We start from the raw sequence: 23,982 nt of genomic DNA on the forward strand, positions 1-23,982 counted from the left end.
ATCAGCGACGGAGTGCACTGAATATGTAATTGCACTGTTTTACAGTGCACTGTATTGCAGTGTACTTCGTAAAGTGCGCGGTAGTAGACACAGCCATGGTCCTTGTGAAGTCGGACCACAATGACTCTGACTAGCCTCGGGTAGGGAGCTGCTCTGAGGTATTGGGGTGGTGCAAGGGCTGGGGTCTATTTACATTTATTTACATTTACATTTATGCATTTAGCAGACGCTTTTATCCAAAGCGACTTCCAAGAGAGAGCTTTACAAAAGAGCACAGGTCACTGATCATAACAACGAGGTAGTCCCAAATATTGCAAGCAGCCAAAACATGAAGCATACATTGTGAAAAAACTAAACACGTGCCAAAAGGGAAGACCCATAAGAGCATGCAGTTCTACAAGTTTACAATTTAAAACAACATGAACCACAAAAAAGTGCAGGACTGTACCTGTGGAAGAACAATCAATAGTAAAATATTTCACAGCGAGTACAAGACTTGACTTCGTTATAACTAACCTACAAGAGCAACAAAAACGAAATTGAAATGTAGCTGCAAGCAACAATGGCGGATTCCTCCTCAAATAAACGCTTGCTATGTTTTACAATCGGACGAATGACCAGAAGACTACATTTACATTTAGTCATTTAGCAGACGCTCTTATCCAGAGCGACTTACAGTGAGTACAGGGACAGTCCCCCCCGAGGCAAGTAGGGTGAGAAGAAACCCTTCTGTCAGTATATATTAAAAAATAAAACTATGCCTCTGATTTTGAACTTATAACCATTAATTTGTCATTACAACATCTCATCCAATTGAGACATTCCCAGAACGGGAAATTTCTTGTTCAGTAACTGGATGATAAAATAAGAAGTTTCTCAAATGGCAAGCATTGTCAGATTTGGCCCAAGCTCAAATAGCTGTAATTCAGTCATATGTTTACTTATCAAGGTGAAACTTTGCATGGTACTTCAGGGCACCTTAAAGCCTATGAGGTTTGAAAACATCCTTCAAAATTACATTTGATTTAGTGACACAATTTTTTTTAAAGCAATTTGGACATTTACATACACCCCTTCAGCCATGTTGTGTTTGTTTCAGTTGTCCCAAGTAACGTTTTGAAATACATCAATTAGACATTGATCTGTACAATTGGTTCAAGAGAAGAGGATTTTTTTGTTTTCCCCTCCAAAAAAATCCATCATGGCGGACCTTATGGGTCCTTGAGGGAGTCAGATGGCTGAGCGGTTAGGGAATCGGTTAGGGGATCGGTCTGTTACTCAGAAGGTTGCTGGTTCGATTCCCAGTCGCACAAAAAACGACGTGTCCTTGGGCAAGGCACTTCACCCTACTTGCTTTGGGGGAATGTCCCTGTACGTACTGTAAGTCACTCTGGATAAGAGCGTATGCTAAATGACTAAATGTAATGTAAATGTCCTTGAGGCTTTTTTGTTCCTCATGACAAATGAGGCATGTTCACCAAGTTTCAGAAGAATTGGAGCACTGGGGTTGCAATGCCATCACTTTGAAAAGTGGACATTTGGAGGAATCCTACATCCTCATACATTTAGTCATTTTAGCAGACACTTTTATCCAGAGCGACTTACAGTCGCCACACTACAGTACAACACTGCACTGTTAGCCACTCAGGTTGTGCCAAGCCCAAACAACAACAGAGAAATGTCTCGTATCTGCTTCTGTTATGGAACCAAATTGCCAGAAAGCTACAGTGCCCTCCAAAAGTATTGGAACAGTGAGGCGAATTCCTTTATTTTTGCTGTAGACTGAAAACATTTGGGCTTGACATCAAATAATGAACGTGAGACCAGAGATCAACGTTTCAGCTTTTATTTCCAGGTATTTACATCAGGATCTGATGCACAACTAAGAAAATATCACATTTTGTTTGAATCCACCCATTTGTCATGTGATCAAAAGTATTGGAACAGATATACTTAAAACATATTTAAGTGAATAAGACTTAATATTTAGTTGCAAATCCTTTGCTTTCAATAACTGCAGCAAGTCTGTGACCCATTGACGTCACCAAACTTTTGCATTCTTCCTTTTTGATGCTTTCCCAGGCTTTCACTGCAGCCTCTTTCAGTTGTTGTTTGTTTTGTGGGGTTCCTCCCTTCAGTCTCCTCTTAAGCAGGTAAAATGCATGCTCTATAGGGTTTAAGTCTGGAGATTGACTTGGCCAGTCTAATACCTTCCATTTCTTGCCCCTGATGAACTCCTTTGTTGTTTTGGCAGTGTGTTTTGGGTCGTTATCTTGCTGCATGATGAAGGCTCTGCCAATCAGTTTGGTTGCATCTTTCCTTAAATTGGCAGACAAAATGTTTCTGTAGACTTCCGAGTTCATTTTGCTGCTGCCATCATGTGTTACATCCTCAATGAAGATTAATGAGCCCGTCCCAGAAGAAGCCATGCAAGCCCAAGCCATGACATTACCTCCACCGTGTTTCACAGATGAGCTTGTGTGTTTGGGATCATGAGCAGTTCCTTTCTTTCTCCAAACTTTAGCCTTTCCATCACTTTGGTAAAAGTTAATCTTTGTCTCATCAGTCCATAAAACTTTGTCCCAGAATTTTTGAGGTTCATCTCTGTACTTTTTGGCAAATTCCAGCCTGGCCTTCCTATTCTTCTTGCTAATGAGTGGTTTGCATCTTCTGGTGTAGCCCTTGTACTTTTGTTCATGAAGTCTTCTGCGAACAGTAGATAGTGATACCTTCACTCCTGCCATCTGGAGGTTGTTGCTGATCTCACTAACAGTTGTTTTAGGGTCTTTCTTTACAGCTCTCACAATGTTTCTGTCATCAACTGCTGATGTTTTCCTTGGTCTACCTGTTCGACGTCTGTTACTTAGTACACCAGTAGTTTTCTTCTTCTTCAGGACATTCCAAATGGTTGTACTGGCTATGGCCAATGTTTCTGCAATGGCTCTGATTGATTTTCCATCTTCTCTAAGACTCACAATTGCTTGTTTTTCACCCAAAGACAGCGCTCTGGTTTTCATGTTGTTTTCACCTCTGAATACAGTCTGCATAGACAAAACCTATCTTACCCAATCTGAACCTGAGTGTAGACATTCAGTGGTATTTATTGATTGAATAATGTATGTAATAGGACACACCTGGGCAACAAAACACACCTGTCAGTCACATGTTCCAATACTTTTGCTCACGTGACAAATGGGTGGGTTCGAACAAAAAGGTGATATTTTCTAATTTGTGCATCAGATCCTGATGTAAATACCTGGAAATAAAAGCTGAAACGTTGATCTCTGGTTTCACATTCATCGTTTGATGTCAAGCCCAAATGTTTTCAGTCTACAGCAAAAATAAAGGAATTGGCCTCACTGTTCCAATACTTTTGGAGGGCACTGTATATATCTGCACATCAACTCAACGTTCATAAAATGTGTTCAGGAAACCTAAACCCTATAAAAATTACTTGAATATGATACTTTAGTCTTCTGGTGCCTTATCAGACTCTGGCTTAGTGATTTATGACTGGTAAACTGTGGGAATATTTTTGATTTAAAAAATGCACTGCCAAGTAGGGTTGCCAACCATCCCGAATTGTCCGGGACATCCCGAATTATGATTTTGATTTGTCCCGTCAGGGACAGCTCCAGTCCCGTATTCCAATCACAGCCTCGCCGACCAATAATAGGCTACTGTAAATGTGCCAAAACTCACGCAAACGTTGCTATGGGACACGGTTGTTGCTTGTTGGTGACAGTGTGTGTGAACTGGCCACTGGTGAGATCAGCGTTATCGTGTGTCAAAATGAGAATCTTGTAATAATTGTCTTGACTATTACTATGAACTATACATCCAAGCGAGTACAGTAGTGGTTTGCCAAAATTACACTGAAATGAGTAGGTTTATGGTATGGCTAATGAAAGCTTGCGATTTCCATTATTGTTGGTCAGCCGTTGGCGCGCGCATGTGTGCACCTGGAAGAAAGTGTCCCTCATTTGGGGTTGGGAGGAAGTTGGCAACCCTACTGCCAGGTGTCAAACGCAACGCTTCTTTTAACAAGATTAATTAAATGTCAATCAGCATCCAATTGCTAGGGATAGCAAATTCAGTTTTGCACCTGGGGTGGCCAGTCCAATATCACGGGGGTCCAGTGCCACTCTGGCCACCACTCTCTCTAACTCGGCAACAGCACTGCACCTTTATTTCATTTAAAAAAGGTTGTGAACCGTTCCTCACTCAACTGTACTTCTACATTTTTTTAAACAGTTTTTCTCAATTGCTAAAACACTAAAACCCATTGTCTGAATGAAGTCCTCAGTTGCCTGAACTCATTTAGCTAACTGTGCAGTCTGTTGTCAATGTCTTAAACCATTTCATATGGTAAAACACAATTTGCAGATCTCACTTAGATTTTTCAGCAAAACTTACATACAATAAGATTCTGAAAGTTGCCAAATGGTCCCATTGACAAGAGCAAAGTGATCTGTGTGTTTTGTCGTTGTGAACTGAGCTGTCATCGCAGCACGTCCAGTCTGAAATACTACCTGATGTCAAAGCACACAGCTGATGCGAATTCTCCGCCCCCTCGTCAAAGCCAGGCGATTGCAATGTTATTTTCAATTTAAAAAAACATTTGCACCAAGCAATCCAATCCACTTTCCATGTTGATAAAAGCATTAAAATTAGAAAACATTATTGGACAAAAAGAAATCAAGGGACATTTAGAATAGACAAAAATGTGCGATTAATTGTGATTAATCGCGAGTTAACTATGACATTAATGCGATTAATCGCGATTAAATATTTTTATCGTTTGACAGTACTAATACATTTAAAATTATAATAAAATCTCCACAATAATACTGGTAGTTACTCCGGCCCAACTAGTTTTCTGTTCCGACCCGGCCCCACATTAAAGAAAGGAAAATTATCTGGCCCTCGCAGACAAAGGTTTGGGGACCCCTGATTTAACCAATGAATTGTTGATATCAAGAATTCATTGGTTAAATGATAAAACGGCTTGCAACTTGTTTCCGGTGAGGGTTGGACTCCGCCAGGGCTGCCCTATGTCACCGATTCTGTTCATTACCTATATGGACAGAATTTCTAGGCGCAGCCAGGGTGTTGAGGGGGTCCGGTTTGGTGACCTCAGGATCGGGTCGCTGCTTTTTGCGGATGATGTGGTCCTGTTGGCTTCATCGGGCCGTGACCTTCAGCTCTCACTGGAGCGGTTCGCAACCGAATGTGAAGCGGCTGGGATGCGAATCAGCACCTCCAAATCTGAGGCCATGGTAATCGACCAGAAAAGGGTGGAGTGCCATCTCCGGGTCGGGGAGGAGATCCTGAACCAAGCGGAGGAGTTCAAGTATCTCGGGGTCTTGTTCACGAGTGAGGGAAGAATGGAGCGTGAGGTCGACAGGCGGATTGGTGCGGCGTCCGCAGTGATGCGGGCTCTGCATTGGTCCGTCGTGGTGAAGAAGCAGCTGAGTCGAAAGGCGAAGCTCTCTATTTACCAGTCGATCTACATTCCTACCCTCACCTATGGTCACGAACTATGGGTAGTGACCGAAAGAACGAGATCGCGAATACAAGCGGCCGAAATGAGTTTTCTCCGCAGGGTGTCCGGACTCTTCCTTAGAGATAGGGTGAGAAGTTCAGTCATCCGAGAGGGGCTCAGAGTAGAACCGCTGCTCCTCCGCGTCGAGAGGAGCCAGCTGAGGTGGCTCGGGCATCTGATTAGAATGCCTCCTGGACGCCTCCCTGGTGAGGTGTTCCGGGCACGTCCCACCGGGAAGAGGCCCCGGGGAAGACCCAGGACACGCTGGAGGGACTATGTCTCTCGGCTGGCCTGGGAACGCCTCTGGGTCCCCCAGGAAGAGCTGGTGGAAGTGGCCGGGGGGAGGGAAGTGTGGACCTCCCTGCTTAGGTCGCTGCCCCCGCGACCCGATCCCCGGACAAGCGGCAGATGACGGACGGACGGACGGGCTTGCAATAGTCTGTAGAGTTGATGTGAACTTAATCACCAACGATTTCTCATAACTTCATTAACACCTCAAACACAGAGAGTTTTCTTAAATGCTATTCCATTGATCCTTGTGGTTTTTTAAGGAATCGCCTTTTGAGACAACTCTGGACGATTTACGACTGCTATTTCGAGTTCAAAACTGCGTTCGAGAATGAGGCCCATTTGCGTTTAACAGGTGAAAACTGTGTTGTAGTTGTGTTAACTGTTTGCCGCCTGTGTTTACCATTTTGCAGCATGCACCAAGTGCATCACAGTGCAAAATGTGTTTAGTGAATGAGAATGTGTTCAGTGTTTTGCAAAAAGAGTGTCTGATTTGACAAATTGGTTTAGTTCACTGAACATTTGTACAAACTGTAGTATTGTATACTGTAGTACGGTGCATTGTAGGCTGTATACTGTACAATGAACAAATTGTATGGCCCTGAACATTGTGCTTTCTGTTTGTTACAGTAACAGTACTGACTGCTCAATAGATTTTGACTGGTTGCAGGCTCATATCAACAAAGAACAAGAATTACAGTATAGAGACAAAGGACAAGCTTGTGAGATGCACGGTACAGTACTGTAAAAATATGGGTTCAAGGAGGAGGAAGAACAAAAAAAAGAGCAAAGCAGAGTAGTCATTTCAGATCAATTTTGAGCTACTGTGATAACATGTTTTCGTTCACCAAGACAATGATGGATAAATAATAAAAAAATGAAATTAAAAATGTATTTCTCCCTGATACTTATGTTTTGAACAATGTGTTTTAATTTTTTGGGTGTATTGTTTAATGACTGCTTGATAATGTATATTATTTTTATCACTTTGTTCATGATTTGAGAGCAGTGTTTGATTTTGAGCACAGGTAAAACTGTTTTGAGGGGAAAGTCTCATTTTGCATCAGGAGTCAGAGTTTTTGTAAATAGTGCTTGAAGATGAGGTTTTGAGTTTAATGTTTTCAGAAAATGGAGCAAGGTTTCAGAAATTGTGTTTTAGCAATTGAGAAAAACTTTAATTGAAAGAAAAAGGTGCAGTGGTCATACATTTTTTCCAGAGCTGTATATTGCTTGAGAGTTTCAAATGGAAATTGAAGTAAATCTCTGACAATCTTGTCTTTCTGGTGGACAAACTCTCTCAGCCTAACAATGTCTACAGTGTCAGTTTTAATCTGACAGGCTGGTGCACTCTCAACCCTGGTCCTGCACTGGAGCTGATTTAAAGATTGTTAGCTCTCCAGTATCCCACCAGGGCGTGTTCACTTAAGCCCAGCTTTTCCCTCGCTTTAGAAACTATGGGAATTTTGGGCCAGGATTTATTACTGACCCCTGGGATTCTGTGTGCGTCTCCACTGATAAATGCGTTCTGTGGCCAATGACTTCCTACCTCTAGAATCATTTTCTAATTTTCCAGACAATTAAGTGATTGAGGGGGCAAGTCAGTTATACAGTCAGTAATGAAACATAATAGGAAAGAGGAAACTGTTGACAATTTATCTTTTACAGATAAATATGGCCTCTGTGTGTGGCAGTGTGTGTTTGCATGTGTGTTTTTAGACTTCTTTTACAAATGTATTAAATGATCTTCTATTCCTCCATTCTGTTCTGTAGCAAAGCAGTGTGGGAATCCAGGAACCCCTGCCCACAGTAGGATATTCCGAGTCGATGGCACAACCTTCTCCCACTCAATAGTCTACTCCTGTATGGACGGTTACTTCCTTTCAGGCCTGCCCACACGTCATTGTCTGGCCAATAGCACATGGTCTGGCACTGCCCCAAACTGTACCCGTAAGTGTTTCTTTCCTGCCAATAGAATAGCCTATATAGTAATAGCAATGAAGAGATGTATGATCTAAACATTTCAATTTGGAAGTTAAATTCGTCTCCTCAGGAATTAAGAAACCCTCAAATAGAGAGGGTGGGCTACAGTAACAGGAAGACAGAGGTAGAGAAGCAAAATGAGGAACAATAAAAATAGTTTGTGTTCAGATATGCAGAAGGCCTCTATGCAGCTTGAATTTTTTCTGGATGTTTCACCCCCTATTATAACCCAGATGCTCGCAACTGCTTCACTTTCGATCTATCCAACCAGTCAAGGGACACAAATACTGGGGAATGCTTGGCTCATTATGCTTCCATTTAGAGAGCCTGCCATTTCATGGTTCATGAGTTATTGGGTGTGTTTGCCTTCGGCAAGGGCGCAACCATTGTTATCTCACATATATATTTATTTATTATTATTGTTTATTTTCGCGCCCCTAGGGCTCAGTCAATATTTGGACTACATAGACAAAGTCGATGTCAAAAGGTTCGTCTTGGTCACGATTGCTATTGGGATTTATGTTCCGTTGCACGGTTTAGGTTTTAATTATGTTTTTGTGGCAAAAGTTAAGCTAACGGTGGCTAACTTGTTAGCCACAGTCACTGACGCTACTGACGTCACTAACGTCACAAAATATCGCAGGACTACCTCTAGCAGAACATTAGTTTAGCAGCTCCTTAACTTCTGGGAGATAGCTAGGTTAACTGCTTTATTGCAAGGGAGCCTTAGAATCGCCACAAGCAAAGAGGCCAGGGTGATAACTATTTACTCATTTTACTTTTTGATATGAAACACAATTGTGAAGTGTAATGTACAATATAAGCTGATATAAGGAAGTAGTTACATCTACTTTCGGAAACAGTAGTCTACTATTTCACTGAAGCATTAGCATCATGACATTAGCCTCTGTTGCCCGGTCAACACATACTACAGCGGTCTATGATGCATCTGTTTTCAATCATTAAAATAAACATTCTTTACAAATACATTTTCGATGTAGGATTTATTATGACATTAGATTACAAGTAAATGATTTGTTGGTGAAATTATCATTACCTGTGGTTTCAAACTAGTGTGATCACTGCAACGCTGTACTGTAACCTAGTCTAGTAGCTAAAAAAAACATCTCCGCAGCTGTTTACAGTAGCCTACGTAGGAAGTCAAATGGCGGCACATGTTCGGCACTACCCTTACTTAAATCAAAAGTCTTTCAATAGGTGAAACTATCTGACTAGTGACTACTAACCTGAACTCCATTGCCACAGCCTAAACTTCAATCTGTTCATGAAAATAAATCATTTCAGCCTAGAACGTACAACGGAAGTAACGTTAAATCAAATTCAACCAACGCAATCGCTACCAAGACAGTCTAGTAGTTGTAGCTTACTATTTACCGGGGCAGCTTCTCCACACAGCAGGGCTATGTCGCATTTTGCCTTGTTGATAGCTACCACTGACATTTTAATGAATGCCTGAATTTTGCCTCAATACATTTCAAGCTTATTTACGTTTTAGGGGTGTAACCGGCATGTTACGGACGTGGTCTTGTAAGTTCCGTCAGAGGTATCTGACCAATGTTTACCCCCACGGGGAGTCGAACCTGCCACCTCTCGACTTCCAAGTGCAACCACCACCAGCTACATCAAAGGAAAGCTAGCTATTCGTTGATGCGGGTGGCCCATTACATGCCTGAGGAGTGAGTTTCACCGATTCCCACCGGTTACAGGGGCATATTTTCAGTTAGCAGATGGTACTATTTGAATCGCAATTCCATCTGAGATAGCTACTGCTGGTAACGTCGTTGTTAAAATAAGTTTTAAAGGGGTTTCTTTATTAATGAATGAATGCAATATGAGTAGGCTAAATGCCTGAAAATATCACGAGAAGGGGGAAAACGTACAATGACGTTTAAGTCATAGAGATTAGGTACATTTTTACACCGGTCTGCCAAATGGATTCGTTTTGATTCAACTATGAGGTTGCTGACAGTGGCGGTTCTAGACTAATTTTACTGGGGGGGCCAAGGGGGGGCCAGTGTTTAATCAGAGGGGCACACAGTCAGGTCAGCTCAGGGGGGCCAAAGGGAGGGCCAAGGATATTTTCACAGGGGCACTGGCCCCTGTAGGCCCCCGTGTAGAACCGCCCCTGGTTGCTGATCACCATTCCCTCTTGCAGGGGAAATGAGAAGACAACTATTAATTCTACTCTTCACTCTTTGTATTTTGAGTTGTAAATGAGCATAACTGATTATGCTTTTAAATCTATGTAATCTTTTTAAATAATAAGTAGGCTATGGATTTTTATATAAAATATACTGAAATATCAGTTGTAAAATGTAATTTAAATACGGACCCCTGCTACCAACGCAAGCAAGCACACCCTACAATTTCCCCAGAAATTGTACCCTCTCTAGTTGAGTTATTTAGTTACAAGATCAAAGCCACACAGTCAAGGAGACACAAAGTTTGACAGAGCACTAGGAGTTTTGAAATTCAAACAGTTCTGTGATAGGGTTTGCTAAACACACCAATTGGCTGTGTTGATTTCTCAGCTTGGCATATTCCTCTTACCAATCTGCTGTTTAGAGGTTTTCTATGTGGCTATATGTGTGTGTATAGGAGAGAGGGGGCACCTGTTGAAATATAATTTGGAAAACTGACAGCGATACGTTATGGTAACAATACACATAGCATTATCATAACCCATGTGAGCCACCCACCTGGTGATACTCTACTGCCAGTATCAGGCACCATGAGAAGAAGAGAGTGGTGGAGTGGGGGACTGGGAGCAGGGTTGTAGAACACCTCATCCATCATGAATGTGTAGCACCCAAGTGAGTGATGCTTGGCTGCCAAAATATGCTAACGTAGTCACAAGGTAATAGCTGGGTTTCCCAGATTCGTTAAGAAGCTCTTAGAATGCTCCTAAGAAGCTCTTAGTGTTAAGAGCTTCTTAACGAATTTGGGAAACCCGGCTAATGTAAGTGAAGAGATGAATGAGATGCAAGTATCCATTTGAGGTTAATGATTAGACAGCCTCAAAAACTAAGAAGCTAGTTTGTAAATATCAGATGTAAGCTACTCTCGGACATGTCTGACTTGATAGTGTTTCTCTACCTTAATATTGTTTTAATAATCTTATGCTAGAAATAGGTATACATATATATCATGTCCATGTACCCATTTGTGTGTGTCACCTGAGCAGAATTTGAACCCCCAACTTGAGCCTCAAAAGCAACACACTATTACTAACAAAACTCTCATTCTTCACCCTTTTCCCACCCCCACCCCTTAACAGTAATCGCCTGTGGCGATCCAGGTGTGCCTGGCAATGGAATCAGGTTTGGGGACGACTTTGCTGTGGGGCATAACGTGACATTCATGTGCCAGCCAGGGTTTGAGATGGAGGGACACTCTGGTTCCGGTTCTGTCACCCACACCTGTACCCACAACAGCACCTGGAGCTCCACCTTGCCTACCTGCAAAGGTAGAACAATGTTTATTTATGAATTGAGAAACTCTTTGGACCTTTATGTCAGATTGACACAGTTAATCATCATTGACACAGACTCATCTAAGTCTACCTTTGACATTTATGTTATTTAACGTATTATCTTATAATTCAGCGAAGCAAATTGTCTCCCTGAGGGTTTTGACTTTCAACACTGGCATACAATGGCATATTTTCTGTACACAGAAAGAAAGTATTTATGCTTGGAGAGTATTCACTCAAAGTGCTTTTGTGAAACCCTAGGCTGTACTGTATGTAATGTGTGTGCATAGTAAGAAGTAGTCTCCCATTTACTGTTTCACTTTACTTTGAATTGGCATTAACACCAAACTTAGCATGCACTGAAAGGGAGTCACCCTTATGAACTGTATATAGCAGCACAGTGACATACCCATAACCAACTCTAAGAGGTGATAGGCTCTAATTGCTAGGTAACATTCCAGCTGCAATAAAAGAAAGGAGGACAGTTCCATATGACATGAAGATGCAGACAACTCACTAAGTACACGATTGCTGAAGACAAAACCTTGTAGCCCTTTGCTTCCTTTCCATTCCCTCCATTTCTTCAAAGAACAACTCGCAACACACCACACATACATTCCCCCCCAAAGCTCTACTTCGGAACATCCATTCTGACACTTGCACATAAGCCCTGGTAATATTTCATAGTTGCTTCATTATTCAGCCTTTCTGTCGCATGAACCAGGCTGTAATCAAAGGTACTAGAAAGAGAGAGTGAGTGAGTGAGAGTGTTGGACCCTTCGAGTAGCACCCCCAGGCTGTCATTTATTTATTACTATCAAGGAGAAACAAAATGATACCAGCCCGAACAAAGCACACATGAAGAATGCAAAAGTCCCCTAAAAATTTATCATTTTTACCTCTAAACCTATCCCTCACATGTTACTTGTACTGTATGTGGGGAGGCAGGGAGTCAGATGGCTGAGCGGTGAGGGAGTCGGGCTAGTAATCAGAAGGTTACCGGATCGATTCCCCGCCGGGTCAAATGATGTTGTGTCCTTGGGCAAGGCACTTCACCCTACTTGCCTCGGGGAGAATGTCCCTGTACTTACTGTAAGTCGCTCTGGATAAGAGCGTCTGCTAAATGACTAAATGTAATGTAAATGTGAACATATGTGACACAGTCCAGTGAAAAGGTAGCCTGGCTCTGCCCTCCTACGTACTTCCGGTCAATTTTGATTCAGCTTCTTTACTAGGTCTGGCCATAGACATAATAAAGAGACTTCATTATTTATTTATTTAGACTTTGCTAGCAAGAATTTATTAGACTTTATTGTTCTTTATTATGTCTATGGGTCTGGCCATTAGGTAAGTCAGATTTTTCTGGTAGATTTTCAACCGGCTAATCAGCGAACAGAGGGAGTGCCTGAGAACAATGACGTTGATGTTGTGCGCTAGTTTGAACTATATCTGATCAATTCTCAAAATGTTAACATTTTAAAATAAAAAACCCTGAATGATGATTGCGTTGACTGTCAAGACAACATATTAGTCAGTTGTTTCTAAACAGTGTGTTTAAGAGCGAGTTGCCGAGCTGGCAAACACTCAAGCAAAGGAGGCACTGACCCAAAGGCCACATCACAAACCAACTGAGAAATTTGGGAAGATTGACGACACAAAGTTAATCATCGAAGTTGAGAAGTGGAAAGGGTTAGGGAAGGTGCAATTTCCCACCCCCCTTCTAATGAACGATCGCGTGGTGAATCAATAGGTGCATTCGACATGGACTGCGGCTGCATAAAACGACCGGCGAGAGTGGCCGCTTGCAGTCGGGGAGGAGTTGAAAACGGCTCTGTGAAGTCGGACATTTCAGCTTCTCGTGGTTTGCTGCGTTGCCGTCAGTCACGGCCGATTAAGCGCTGTTTGCTTAATTTACTCTATTTATAATTAAACGTAGTCTTTCCGTTAGTGAAGAGGCAGAGTAAAACCCTTTCTTCCATAAATGTTTAATTCGATTCAACTGTTTGGTCCAGATTTGAGCATTGGCGAAACTGAAGGTGTCCGAATATTACAAAACACGAGTCAAAGTTGTCGTGTGTGAGTCTGGCCAATCATGAAATTGCTGTGTCGTCACTTGAACCCGTGCAGTTGCTATTGAGAAAATGCGCTCGGCTACACAGCCGGCAGTTCTCGAATCGATCTCACGGTACTTTGATGGCGACGTCACAGTGACGTGTCCTCTGCGCCGTCTCAAGTCGGACAAAAAGTCTAACCAGAATTCACTGTTTCAAGTCAGCAGCTGGCTGCAGCGCTGCATGAAGTCGGGTCATGTCGAACGCACCTAATGTATTTGGTCCCTCAACTTACCTTCAAATCACCATCAATGTCTGCTTTACAAATTATAGGTTAATCATTTTTACCATTACAATGATTTTTGCCGCCAATGTTATAACATTACAATTGCGCTTATACCTGTCTACACACAAACGGCTATGGAGTGAAGCAAATGCATTTCATATAATCAAATTAAATTGTTGTCATAATTTTGCATAGGCTATATGCCTACATATTTAGCTATTCATATAAATCTTATTTAGGTTATAACAGTTTGAATTACATATTTGAGCCAGGAAACCCTTGCGACTTCTGCCGATAGAAAACGGAATCGGGGAAAAAATGGCTGAATGTGCAGCTGGCAGCAATTGAACAGAAACAGGAGGAAAATAGCTATAAACTAGCTTTTCCCTGTGTGATAAAACATTTATTAAAATACTGGCCAGTAAAACACCAATATCTAAAATAAGTCAAGAATGCAGGATCCTGGAATTGAATATATTTTTATTTTCACTGCGGTGAAATTAACAGCGCTCCGCTCTTAATGATAACTCAAAAAAACAATCACACCCTGTCTGAAGGCGTGAAAAGGTCTAGAATCTTTCAAGGAGGATTTTTCTGCTAGAGCATTCCAGTTTTTCCAACATTCAGATTTGTGTATCTTCTTTAACAGTTTTTAGATTTCGATGTATGACACATTATTTGAAATCTGCACTCACAATCTGTAAAAAACTGAGAAATGACCAATGCCGTCAACCGCCCCATTTCACCAGTGTGTCACATATAGTGCAAATGGCTTCTTCCTTTTTTTCTGAATTAATGTGCCCAAAGTAACATATTAAACAGTGTACTATCCATAGTGTGTGAAGCCCAGTCTACAGTATGGCATGCTAAGTATGGTAAACTATTATTTTCACCTACATACTGCCCTCACATCCATGGGAATATCCCCTTCGAAATGCACTGATTTGTCTGAAGTGTCTGATTTGTGGGAGAACAGTGGAGGTATAAAACAATTGTCCATAATTTATTCATACACTTAAAAAAGTCTTCAAGTATATCAACAGTATCTTCCCACTTGAGTATGTATGTATTTATTACATTACTTCTGAACGTTTACTGTTTACATATGCAGAAGATTACCCCCCTTTTCAACATAAATTAGATGTTTACTCTGTGACTATTTCTAACAAAGACATGTCTGAATACTTCCACCATCTTCACAGCACATTCGGGGGCAAAAGATTTTTGGAAGAAAGATTGCAATAAATTGTCTGTCACTAACTCTTGTTCTTGTTCTCCCCAGTGGTTACATGCTCTCCACCCCCACCTGTTGCTAATGGGCATCTGGAGGGCACTGTGTTTGAGTGGAGCACCAGCGTGAGTTACAGCTGCTTGCAAGGCTATGAGCTCTCTTTCCCAGCAGTACTTACCTGCGTGGGGAACGGCACCTGGAGAGGAGACGTGCCTCAGTGTCTACGTGAGTCGACACCCCACAGAGGCTGTCTATAGCAAAAAGTGGACACACACTGTACATTGCCATAGAGACACGCTATTTGTGTATTCATCTGTTGTTTTAGTTGCTAATTAGTTATTTTAATCACTAAAATGACTATGCAACGCGAGAAGGCTCTTCAAAACAGATTTATAGGAACATGTTTACAGTTTGTGTTGTAATGACGATGTAATGAATACATCATAACGTAAATGCAGATTTGTATTTTAATGATTGGGGATGAAGGTGCTGAACACATGTAATGCAACAGAAGTGATCATCTCTGCATTAAAGCATTACCTAGCCATTATCAAAAGCAGAGTAGAACCAAAACAGGGTACCCGATAGTTATCAGTAACACAGACATATGTATTCTCACTGGTACTGTAGCACCATTCATGTGGGACAACAATAAGAACAAACAAGTTGGTCTGTGACGTTCACATGTCTGAGAGTGGGGTTCTTACATCAGTATGCAGATGTCAGTTTTTTTATGTATCAGAAGCATAGATAATTCATCGCATGAAATAATAAAAAGTTTGAGGCTCTGGAGTTGTCTTCTCCAGGCACATTTCATATGTACCAGTTGGTTTTGGCGAGGGGCCACCTCCGTTATATTTCCATAGAACACAAGATCATGACGGAGTCTCTGAAAGCCTTTGAGTGATGTGCATATCACCTGTTTGGTAGCTATCATCTCCCTCCCTCCCCCGGCACCCTTGGTTTGCCTATGGAATACAGAGACCGATTTTGTTACATTTATAAAAGTCACGACACACCCATTCATCTACACATTTCTTTATTGGCCCGTGAAATATTTACTTGGCTATTTGCTGAAGTGGGGGGGGAGGCAGGGGCGGTTTTAGCTAATTGGAGGCCCTGGGCGAAGAACAATTTTGAGGCCCTCCATAAGCCGCAAACCCCCGGAAAGAACCCTGTGTGTATGTGAAGTGGAGTATAAACTGCACTTTTAAGCTATGAACATTACGTTGCGCCTGCCCAGACGCACTAACATTTACATTTACATTTAGTCATTTAGCAGACGCTCTTATCCAGAGCGACTTACACTTACACTAACGTGGTGGACAGCTTGGATACCGATCTAACTAAACAACATTTGCAATCTAGGTGAACACTCAAATTATTTAACCTATAGACCATAGCATTACACATATCAAAACAGAACAAACACAACAATAGAACTTCAAACAACTCTTATTTAACTAAACTATTGCCCTTAACTTAGTAGCTTTTCAGCTTGCATTAGGGCATTCTGTGTACCAACAGCAATGCATGAGTATATGCAATCTTACAGCATTGTGTAACACACTTCGGTTGTGGATGGCATGTCCAGAAATAAAGCCAAGTCACTAATTTAGTGGCAAAATCCATTGTTAAGTCTACAAAATTATTTTAGATACAGTATAAATTTAGCTAGCTTACCAATCCTGAGGATAGCCTACTGTAGCAGACCTTTCTATGTCACAACGGACAAGGGTGTTTTGTTCCTCCGGAGTTGCCGTAGGCTAGATGCAGAAATTATTAGCGTTACGTGAATTCAGTGAGGGCTGTTCGAATGGTGATGTCAAGAAAAGCAGTGGTAAAATACAAGTTATGAAAAGAGACCGCGTCCGTGTCTTATTGTCCAAACGATCATATGTATCTAAAACAAACTTACAAAGAGCTTGGTTACACTACCAATGTTGAATTAGTAATGTTGTTAGCGATGCTAGCGTTATTTTGCTAGCTAGCCTATGACATTACACTGGGTCTTGCAGCTGTTTGATTAACTGAAATTATTATGAAATGTTATCTTCTACTAGCCATTTGCCTACTTTAGCAAGTCACTGTATTTCCAAGCCCTGATAATTTAACTAAGACGACACAGTAAATAATTCCAAGTAATAAGCCCCCGTTCAATCATAGACACTCCACCACAGACAAATTCTCCTGATAGAAACTTCATGACCTGAATCATATGTTCCATGCAGGATTTAAGATAAAGTTTAGCTATAAAGAATAGAATTAAAGAATTGCGTTTTCATGCTTGATTTGAATTGGCATTCGTTTGCAATGACTAGTGATTTATTTTAATTAATAAAAAATACTATATGCCGAGGCCCTCCTGGTGGCCAAGGCCCCGGGCAACTGCCAGACTTGCCCAATGGGACGCACCGCCCCTGGGGGGAGGGGACAGGATCAGTTGTCAAACATTGAGAAAAATATCAGGAAAGTTGATATGTTCATGCAGTGCTGCTAGACAATAGTTACTTTGTTGCTTCCTGGGTTTGCCTCTATCACCAGTATTCCCATCCCCTGCTTATGTGGAGGTATTCTGTAGTAATGTTGTTGAAACACTGTCTCCTGGCTGCGCTTAGAGCAGAGCGAGCTAGCAGGAACTTATCTCTGGCTCCAGACCCTCTGTGTGGAACAGATGTCAGGTTGGAGACCCATTATTGACTTGATCCCCTTCGTGCTAGCTTCTCAGGGCTGCTAGTGTGGTGGAACGCCAAGACTCTCTGGTCCCTCTGCTTCCTCATAAAGCAGACTAAAGCCTCAAGCAAACAAGTCCCCTTGCTGACGGTATCAAGTGATGGGGAAGACTGCTGATTCCACTCTCCTGTGGTGCTAATCCATTTGATGAGGTGTACAGTGAAGGAGGGTTGATCCAGGGATGGTGCCAGTACTGAAGCCCCCTCAGAGAACCATGTATAGGTTCTAGAACGTTCAGCGCAAATGGCTTCAGCTGTTTTAACCCCAAGCCACTGTCAGAAAATGTAATTTTCAGAGGATAATTATTTGGATCTAAATTGGGGTGAGTCCATCCTATGCACCCCTGAGGCCACTGATAGTACAGTAGGAGAATTTACTGCATTCCCACAAATATTAACCGGTGGTTTGGAATTATTGAAATCCTATTTGAGTTTAGCTGAATTCTACATGAAAGATGCCAACACAGTATATGCTTATTCACCATTAACGATGGCCAAGCCAACATGTTACTGCAGGAGTGACCAAGTGTTTTTTTTGTCCTTCCAGCCGAGTTCTGTGGAGATCCGGGGACCCCAGCCCAAGGCAGGAGAGAGGGACGTAGTTTCATATTCAAGTCAGAAGTGACTTTCATATGCAACGCTCCCTATGTCCTGGTGGGCTCAGCTACACGTGTGTGCAGGGAGGATAGCACCTGGAGTGGGTCACAGCCACGCTGCATTGGTAGGCTACAATAACTATCTGCAAAAGGTTCATTTATTATCATTTAATTTCACCACAGACATAAAACTGGATAGCTCGCAAAGCTAAACTTTGGTTTGGTAAATTCTTGACTATTTTGTCTGGTAAAATGAAGCCATCTCTGTTCCTTCCTTCATTAAAGCTAGTTCTGCCATGATGATTAATAGATTCTTACTCAATTTATTTGAGTAAGAATACAATTTTATTGTTATTCTCTAAAATACAGTGCACTTTCTCCTTTGTACTAGATCCCAGCAGGAGTATCTGTGAAAACCCAGGAACACCTGAAAATGGTTCTATGAATATTAGCCTGGGTTTCAAGGTACAGTACACAAACTTTCCCATTCTAGGGGCCTCATTTATAAAACTGTGCGTAGAATTAACATGAACACGTTGCATATGAACGAAACACAGAAAGCACATCCCACTCTGGTTTTCCTTTATACATCACAAATAACTGGAAATTGAGCGCATATGCACATGCTTCTTATCCCACCCTAGTAACTATTAATATTAATAGGGTTAGTAACATTTTCAGATGTGGTATGACACTGCATTCACATTTGCCTGACTGAAGCAACATCATCAGTTTTAGCCTACCACAAACTACAAAGCTCACTACACCAACTCACTAGCCTGGGAGATCCAAATGGGTGTGGATTTGATCATGTATTCCTTTGGATGATGTTATGTTGGTGCAAGGACATCCACCCCTAACTCATATTTGATCACAACAGGACACAGAGAAGACACATATTTAATTTGTTCATCCTAATGAGTTTTTCTGTCCTTTTTAACTTAGCTTTAGCCCAGAGTGTTTCTGGATCATTTTCACGTGTGTTCTTCTTTGCATGATAGAGCTTTAACCAGCATTTGTGGATGGCACAGCAAACTGTGTTTACAGACAATGAGTCTTGGAAGTGTTTCTGAGCCCATGCAATGATTTCCATTACAGAATCATGCCTGCTTTTATGCAGTGCCACCTGAGTGCCAGCAGATCACAGGCATGCAGAATTTATTTTCCCCTTGTCCCTTACACATTGAGATTTCTCCAGATTCTCAGAATAATTGTATTATATTATGTACTGTAGATGATGATAAATTCAAAGTCTGCAATTTTACGTTGAGGAACATTATTCTGAAATGGTTCCACGATATGTAGATGTAGGTTTTTGCAGATTGGTGAACCTCTGCTCATCTTTACTTCTGAGAGACTCTGTCTCTCAAAGATACTCTTTTTATACCCAATCATGTTACTGACCTGTTTGAAATTAACCTAGTTAGTTGCAAAATGCTCCTTCAGCTGTTATTTTTAGTAATACTTTTTCTAGCCTTTTATTGCCCCCGTCCCAACTTTTTGAGATGTGTTGCTGTCATCAAATTCAAAATTACCTTATTGGTGGCCAAGCCACGGAGCGTATTCTTCTTATTATACATCTTCTTCTGCCATGGGAGTCTATGGCATCCCCTAGAACCGTATTGTCAGAAGTTTTTGGCACACTCTTTGGATTCAGTCCCCTCATCAATTTCACCAAGTTTCATGTCTCCATTTCAAACCCTCTAGCGCCACCAATGGGTAAAGTTGAAGGTGTGTTTACACACGTTACTTTGAACCACATGTCTCATTTTAGAAAATGAGGTATCCTTGTATTCACTGGATCAAGACGAGTCCAACACATTCTATGACGTAATACCCAGTTATATAGATTCTCCGCCATTTGAATGTTAAGGAAAAGCCTTCTTTTGTAACTCCTCCCACAAGTTTTGTTGAATCTTCTTCAAAATTGCCACAGATGATCTTCAGACCAAACCTCACAAAAGTTTTCAAAATTGTTTGTTAGTTACAGCCAATCAAATTGATGTGACCGAATTGATGTGGCCGCCATTTTGATTGAATGAATATAACGTTTTTTCGCTACCTTTCCTATAAAATGTGTCTAATCTTCACCAAATTTGGCACAGATCCTCTTCAGACCAAGCCTCACAAAAGACATCACATGCTTTTTTGATTTTCTAAACCTTTTGACTGGAACAGCCAATCAAAGTCGTCAACCAAGCCACCATAAAAGAAGTGAGGTCATATCTCAGCACCTCTTTACTGCATTGACACCAAACTTGGTTTAAGGACTAGGGCCCCTGTATTAAATGAATTTTTGGATAGTTGAACGGTTTTAATAGCTGAAGATTTGAAGGCGCTGAAGGGTGTCACGGAAGAAATATAACAAGTTGAATAAAGAATCAAAGAACAATACTTGGAATGCTGAAGCAGCATTCCAACAATAAACCCGTTTGTCCCCCCCTCCCCCCGTTGCCCAATAAGAATCGATAAGAGAATCGATAAGGAATCGAATTGATAAGCAGGAATTGATAAGGAATCTGAATTGTTAAAATCTTATCTCATCCCTAATCCTCACACAATCAACTATCAAAATAATTTTCTATTTTCGAAACGGGTACACCCAATCAAAATCTGCGGCAAAACCGGCAAACAGGAAGTTGGGTCGTATCTCAGCAAATCTTTGATGTATTTAAAGCTGCATTTACTCAGAACCCTGTTCTGAAGATGTCTAAAACGTTTTTGGTTCATTTTACCTGCTTTACTGGCTTGGCCACCTCATTGCTGCTTGCAGCTATATTTTCCTTAAAATTGTACATTTCATCAGTTTAAACATTTGACATGTTTTATATGATCTATTGTGAATAACATAATGGGTTTATGAGATTTGTAAATTATGAATTCAATTTTTTATTTTACACACCGTCCGATTCTTTTTGGGGATTGTAGATATCTAGGCCCTATCTGAATGCCTAGACATCTATAAATGGTGTGTTTGTTTTCCAGGTGGGCAGTAAGGTAGAGTTCCTGTGTCAGCAGGGCCACCTGCTCCAGGGCTCCACCACTCGACTCTGCATGCCTGACCTGACCTGGAGTGGTTCTCAGCCCAAATGCATCTGTGAGTCTCTCTTCTGTCATTGTTTCTTCTCTCTCTCTCTCTCTCTCTCTCTCTCTCTCTCTCTCTCTCTCTCTCTCTCTCTCTCTCTCTCTCTCTCTCTCTCTCTCTCTCTCTCTCTCTCTCTCTCTCACACCTTTCCTCTCTACCAGCCTCCTTTTCACTCCCCTCCCTCCACCACCTCGCTCCTCTTCTTCAAAGATTGCTGCCCCTGCCTCAGACTCCCTTCTCTCCAGCCTTTCTGAATGGGGTCTTGACAGTGATTACAGTGTGCCTGTCTCTCCACCAGGGAATTATATTTTCCCAACACCTCTGCCTGAGCTCCCATCATTACCTTCACCCTGTGTAGTAAACAGGTGTTTCATATTTGTAAGGAAGTTTCATGCACAGCAATTTATGACGGATTGACGCAGTGCTGCAAAACCTCAATATGAATCTGACTCAGTAGAATATGGTAAATATTTGAGCGGGCGGAAGGGATAAGGACGTTAATGTTATTAAATCACCCAAGGAGATGTATCCCCTTTTCTGAGCGGAAATCTGCTGAGACAGCAGACATAGTGTGTGTTCTATTGTAATCCCTAACTCAACAGTCCAGAAGGATCTCACTGCTGCACTGCGGTTTGTATGTGTGTATTGTGTGTGTGTTCCATCAGGTCAGAAATTGCTGTGACTCTTGGGAATAACTTCAAGGCTGTTCCTCCCCCTTTCTCCTTCCGCCACAAAGCACAGACTGGACTTTTGTTGAGAGGCTTGAAGCACAATTGATGTGAAATGTTGTAGTTATCCAATGTTCTGAACGCAAAGAACATGATATATTCTTGAACAAGTCATCTGGGATTGTGCTCTCTGTACTCCCATCATCCTGCTAGATATGTGTTGCTAGAACATCATGTTGTAACGGAGGGTGCTTTAAAGCATGTGAGAACTGGTCCATACTGTCTCCAGCAGCCTAACAGGCCGAGTGTTGTCCATGTCATGGTGTGGAGTTCACACACGCAGACTTACACACACACACGGATGCACAGACACATACATTCATGCATGAACTGACACATACATCCACAGACATGCACGCTTAGAACTTAGGTTAAACAGGGTTTTTAATTGTTAATTTGATTGTGATTGTTGTTTTTGTTATTATATATGTTTTAAGACTGTAATAATAATGTACTGAAGCGCTTCGATTGCAAGAAAAATGCATTACAAATACAATGTATTATTATTATTATTAATTATTATGTGTGCATGGGCACATGCTAGCTAGCTGAATCTCTGCAAAACATTGGCTTTCATCTTCCTTGCTTCCATCCACACCCAATGTCAACGCCATGAAGGGCCAATTTGATGCCATGACTTACAGACGGCTGTCTCGTATTTGACAGCTGACCAGTCACTCATTCAGTCACTAGCAAAAATATGCTGTCTCTTCTGTATTTATATTCCATTGCTAATGCACCCCTTTTTCAGTTCTTCTATCACAGGCTTTTTTTAACAGTGTATTTGTATGTTTTTGGTTTGAAATGAACTGATTATTGACATTTTATGGTACGTGAAGATGGATAATATAAATAATATAATATTTTGTGAACTCTGCTATTAGTTTCCATTCACAGTCATAATTGCTTGGAAGACTGTTTACTCGGATGATGCTAAAGGCTTCGACAACAATGCTTTCAAATGTCCCTCTGAACATCAACTGGTATGCAAGATCTTAACAGTTTGAACATCTAAAACCGAATCATCTTGCTTTGTGTGTGTGTGTGCATGTATGTGTGTGTGTGCAGCTCACTTCTGCAAGCAGCCAAAGAACCCAGCCAATGCTGATGTGGTTGGTCTGGACTTGCCGAGCTATGGCTACACCCTGGTCTACAGCTGCCAGCCCGGCCACATCCTATCTGGAGGCTCTGAGCATCGTGTCTGTCGTTCTGATGGCAGCTGGACCGGCAAGGTCCCTGTGTGCCGAGGTATTTATACACACGCCTCTTTCTGCTCTCATATGATTAGATTGATCCTAGAGAGACTTGTGATCACTGAGAAATGTGCTGACATACAAAAAATATGAATTCCATGTGTTTTCCAAGTTCTCAAACTTAATGTAAACCACCAACACGTAGCTATATTGGTAATGTTCAAATGTTCGTTGTTATCTCAACTTCTTGTACACAAATGAATAAATAATTTGAAGTTGCTCTGGAAACCTCTTTTCCAATTTGTCATTGATGTATGATGTCTGCATTGATGTTACTTCAGTGATCTTGCAAAGATGATTTGGAGGCCCTGGAGTCAGAAATATTAATCTATCAAGTATTTCGGTCAAAAAGTTAAGAAAGCTTTATTGCTTGCGGCCAGCCCACAAGGAGACAAAAACATCACACGACATGGTGATACAAAGTTTGTCCACTAGCATGTTGTGCTAGCTCACTATTTAACAGAACCGCTCTTCACCGACATTGGTTCATACAATTGTCATATGGCTCTCCTTTCATTGGCTGTCTTGCATAGACCTTGCGCGCGCGTGTGTGCTTGCGTGTTTGAATCCCTTAAAATTGACATTTACAACATCAACCGTACTCCCACTAGGTGCTAAGCTAAGGGTCACCATAAAAATTCGACATGGCAAGAGATCCTTGTGAGTTAGCGGAATGCAAAATGAAGGGAATGTGCTGTGTTGGCAAAATGTTAT

The 23,982-nt window shown here is 41.5% G+C and overlaps 1 protein-coding gene across 1 annotated transcript in view; it reads left to right on the top strand.

Moving 5' to 3' along the window:
• The window catches only part of LOC124474065 (CUB and sushi domain-containing protein 3-like), a 319,489-nt gene that overhangs the window by 292,399 nt on the left and 3,108 nt on the right, over positions 1-23,982 (top strand). The window contains exons 56-62 of the mRNA XM_047029923.1: positions 7,604-7,780; positions 11,112-11,300; positions 14,926-15,099; positions 18,154-18,327; positions 18,594-18,667; positions 21,188-21,299; positions 23,084-23,263. Of these exons, the coding sequence (XP_046885879.1) occupies positions 7,604-7,780; positions 11,112-11,300; positions 14,926-15,099; positions 18,154-18,327; positions 18,594-18,667; positions 21,188-21,299; positions 23,084-23,263 (1,080 nt within the window). The remainder of the gene's footprint in view (positions 1-7,603; positions 7,781-11,111; positions 11,301-14,925; positions 15,100-18,153; positions 18,328-18,593; positions 18,668-21,187; positions 21,300-23,083; positions 23,264-23,982) is intronic.

This window comes from Hypomesus transpacificus, chromosome 2, assembly GCF_021917145.1.
Source record: "Hypomesus transpacificus isolate Combined female chromosome 2, fHypTra1, whole genome shotgun sequence".
Lineage (NCBI taxonomy): Eukaryota > Metazoa > Chordata > Actinopteri > Osmeriformes > Osmeridae > Hypomesus > Hypomesus transpacificus.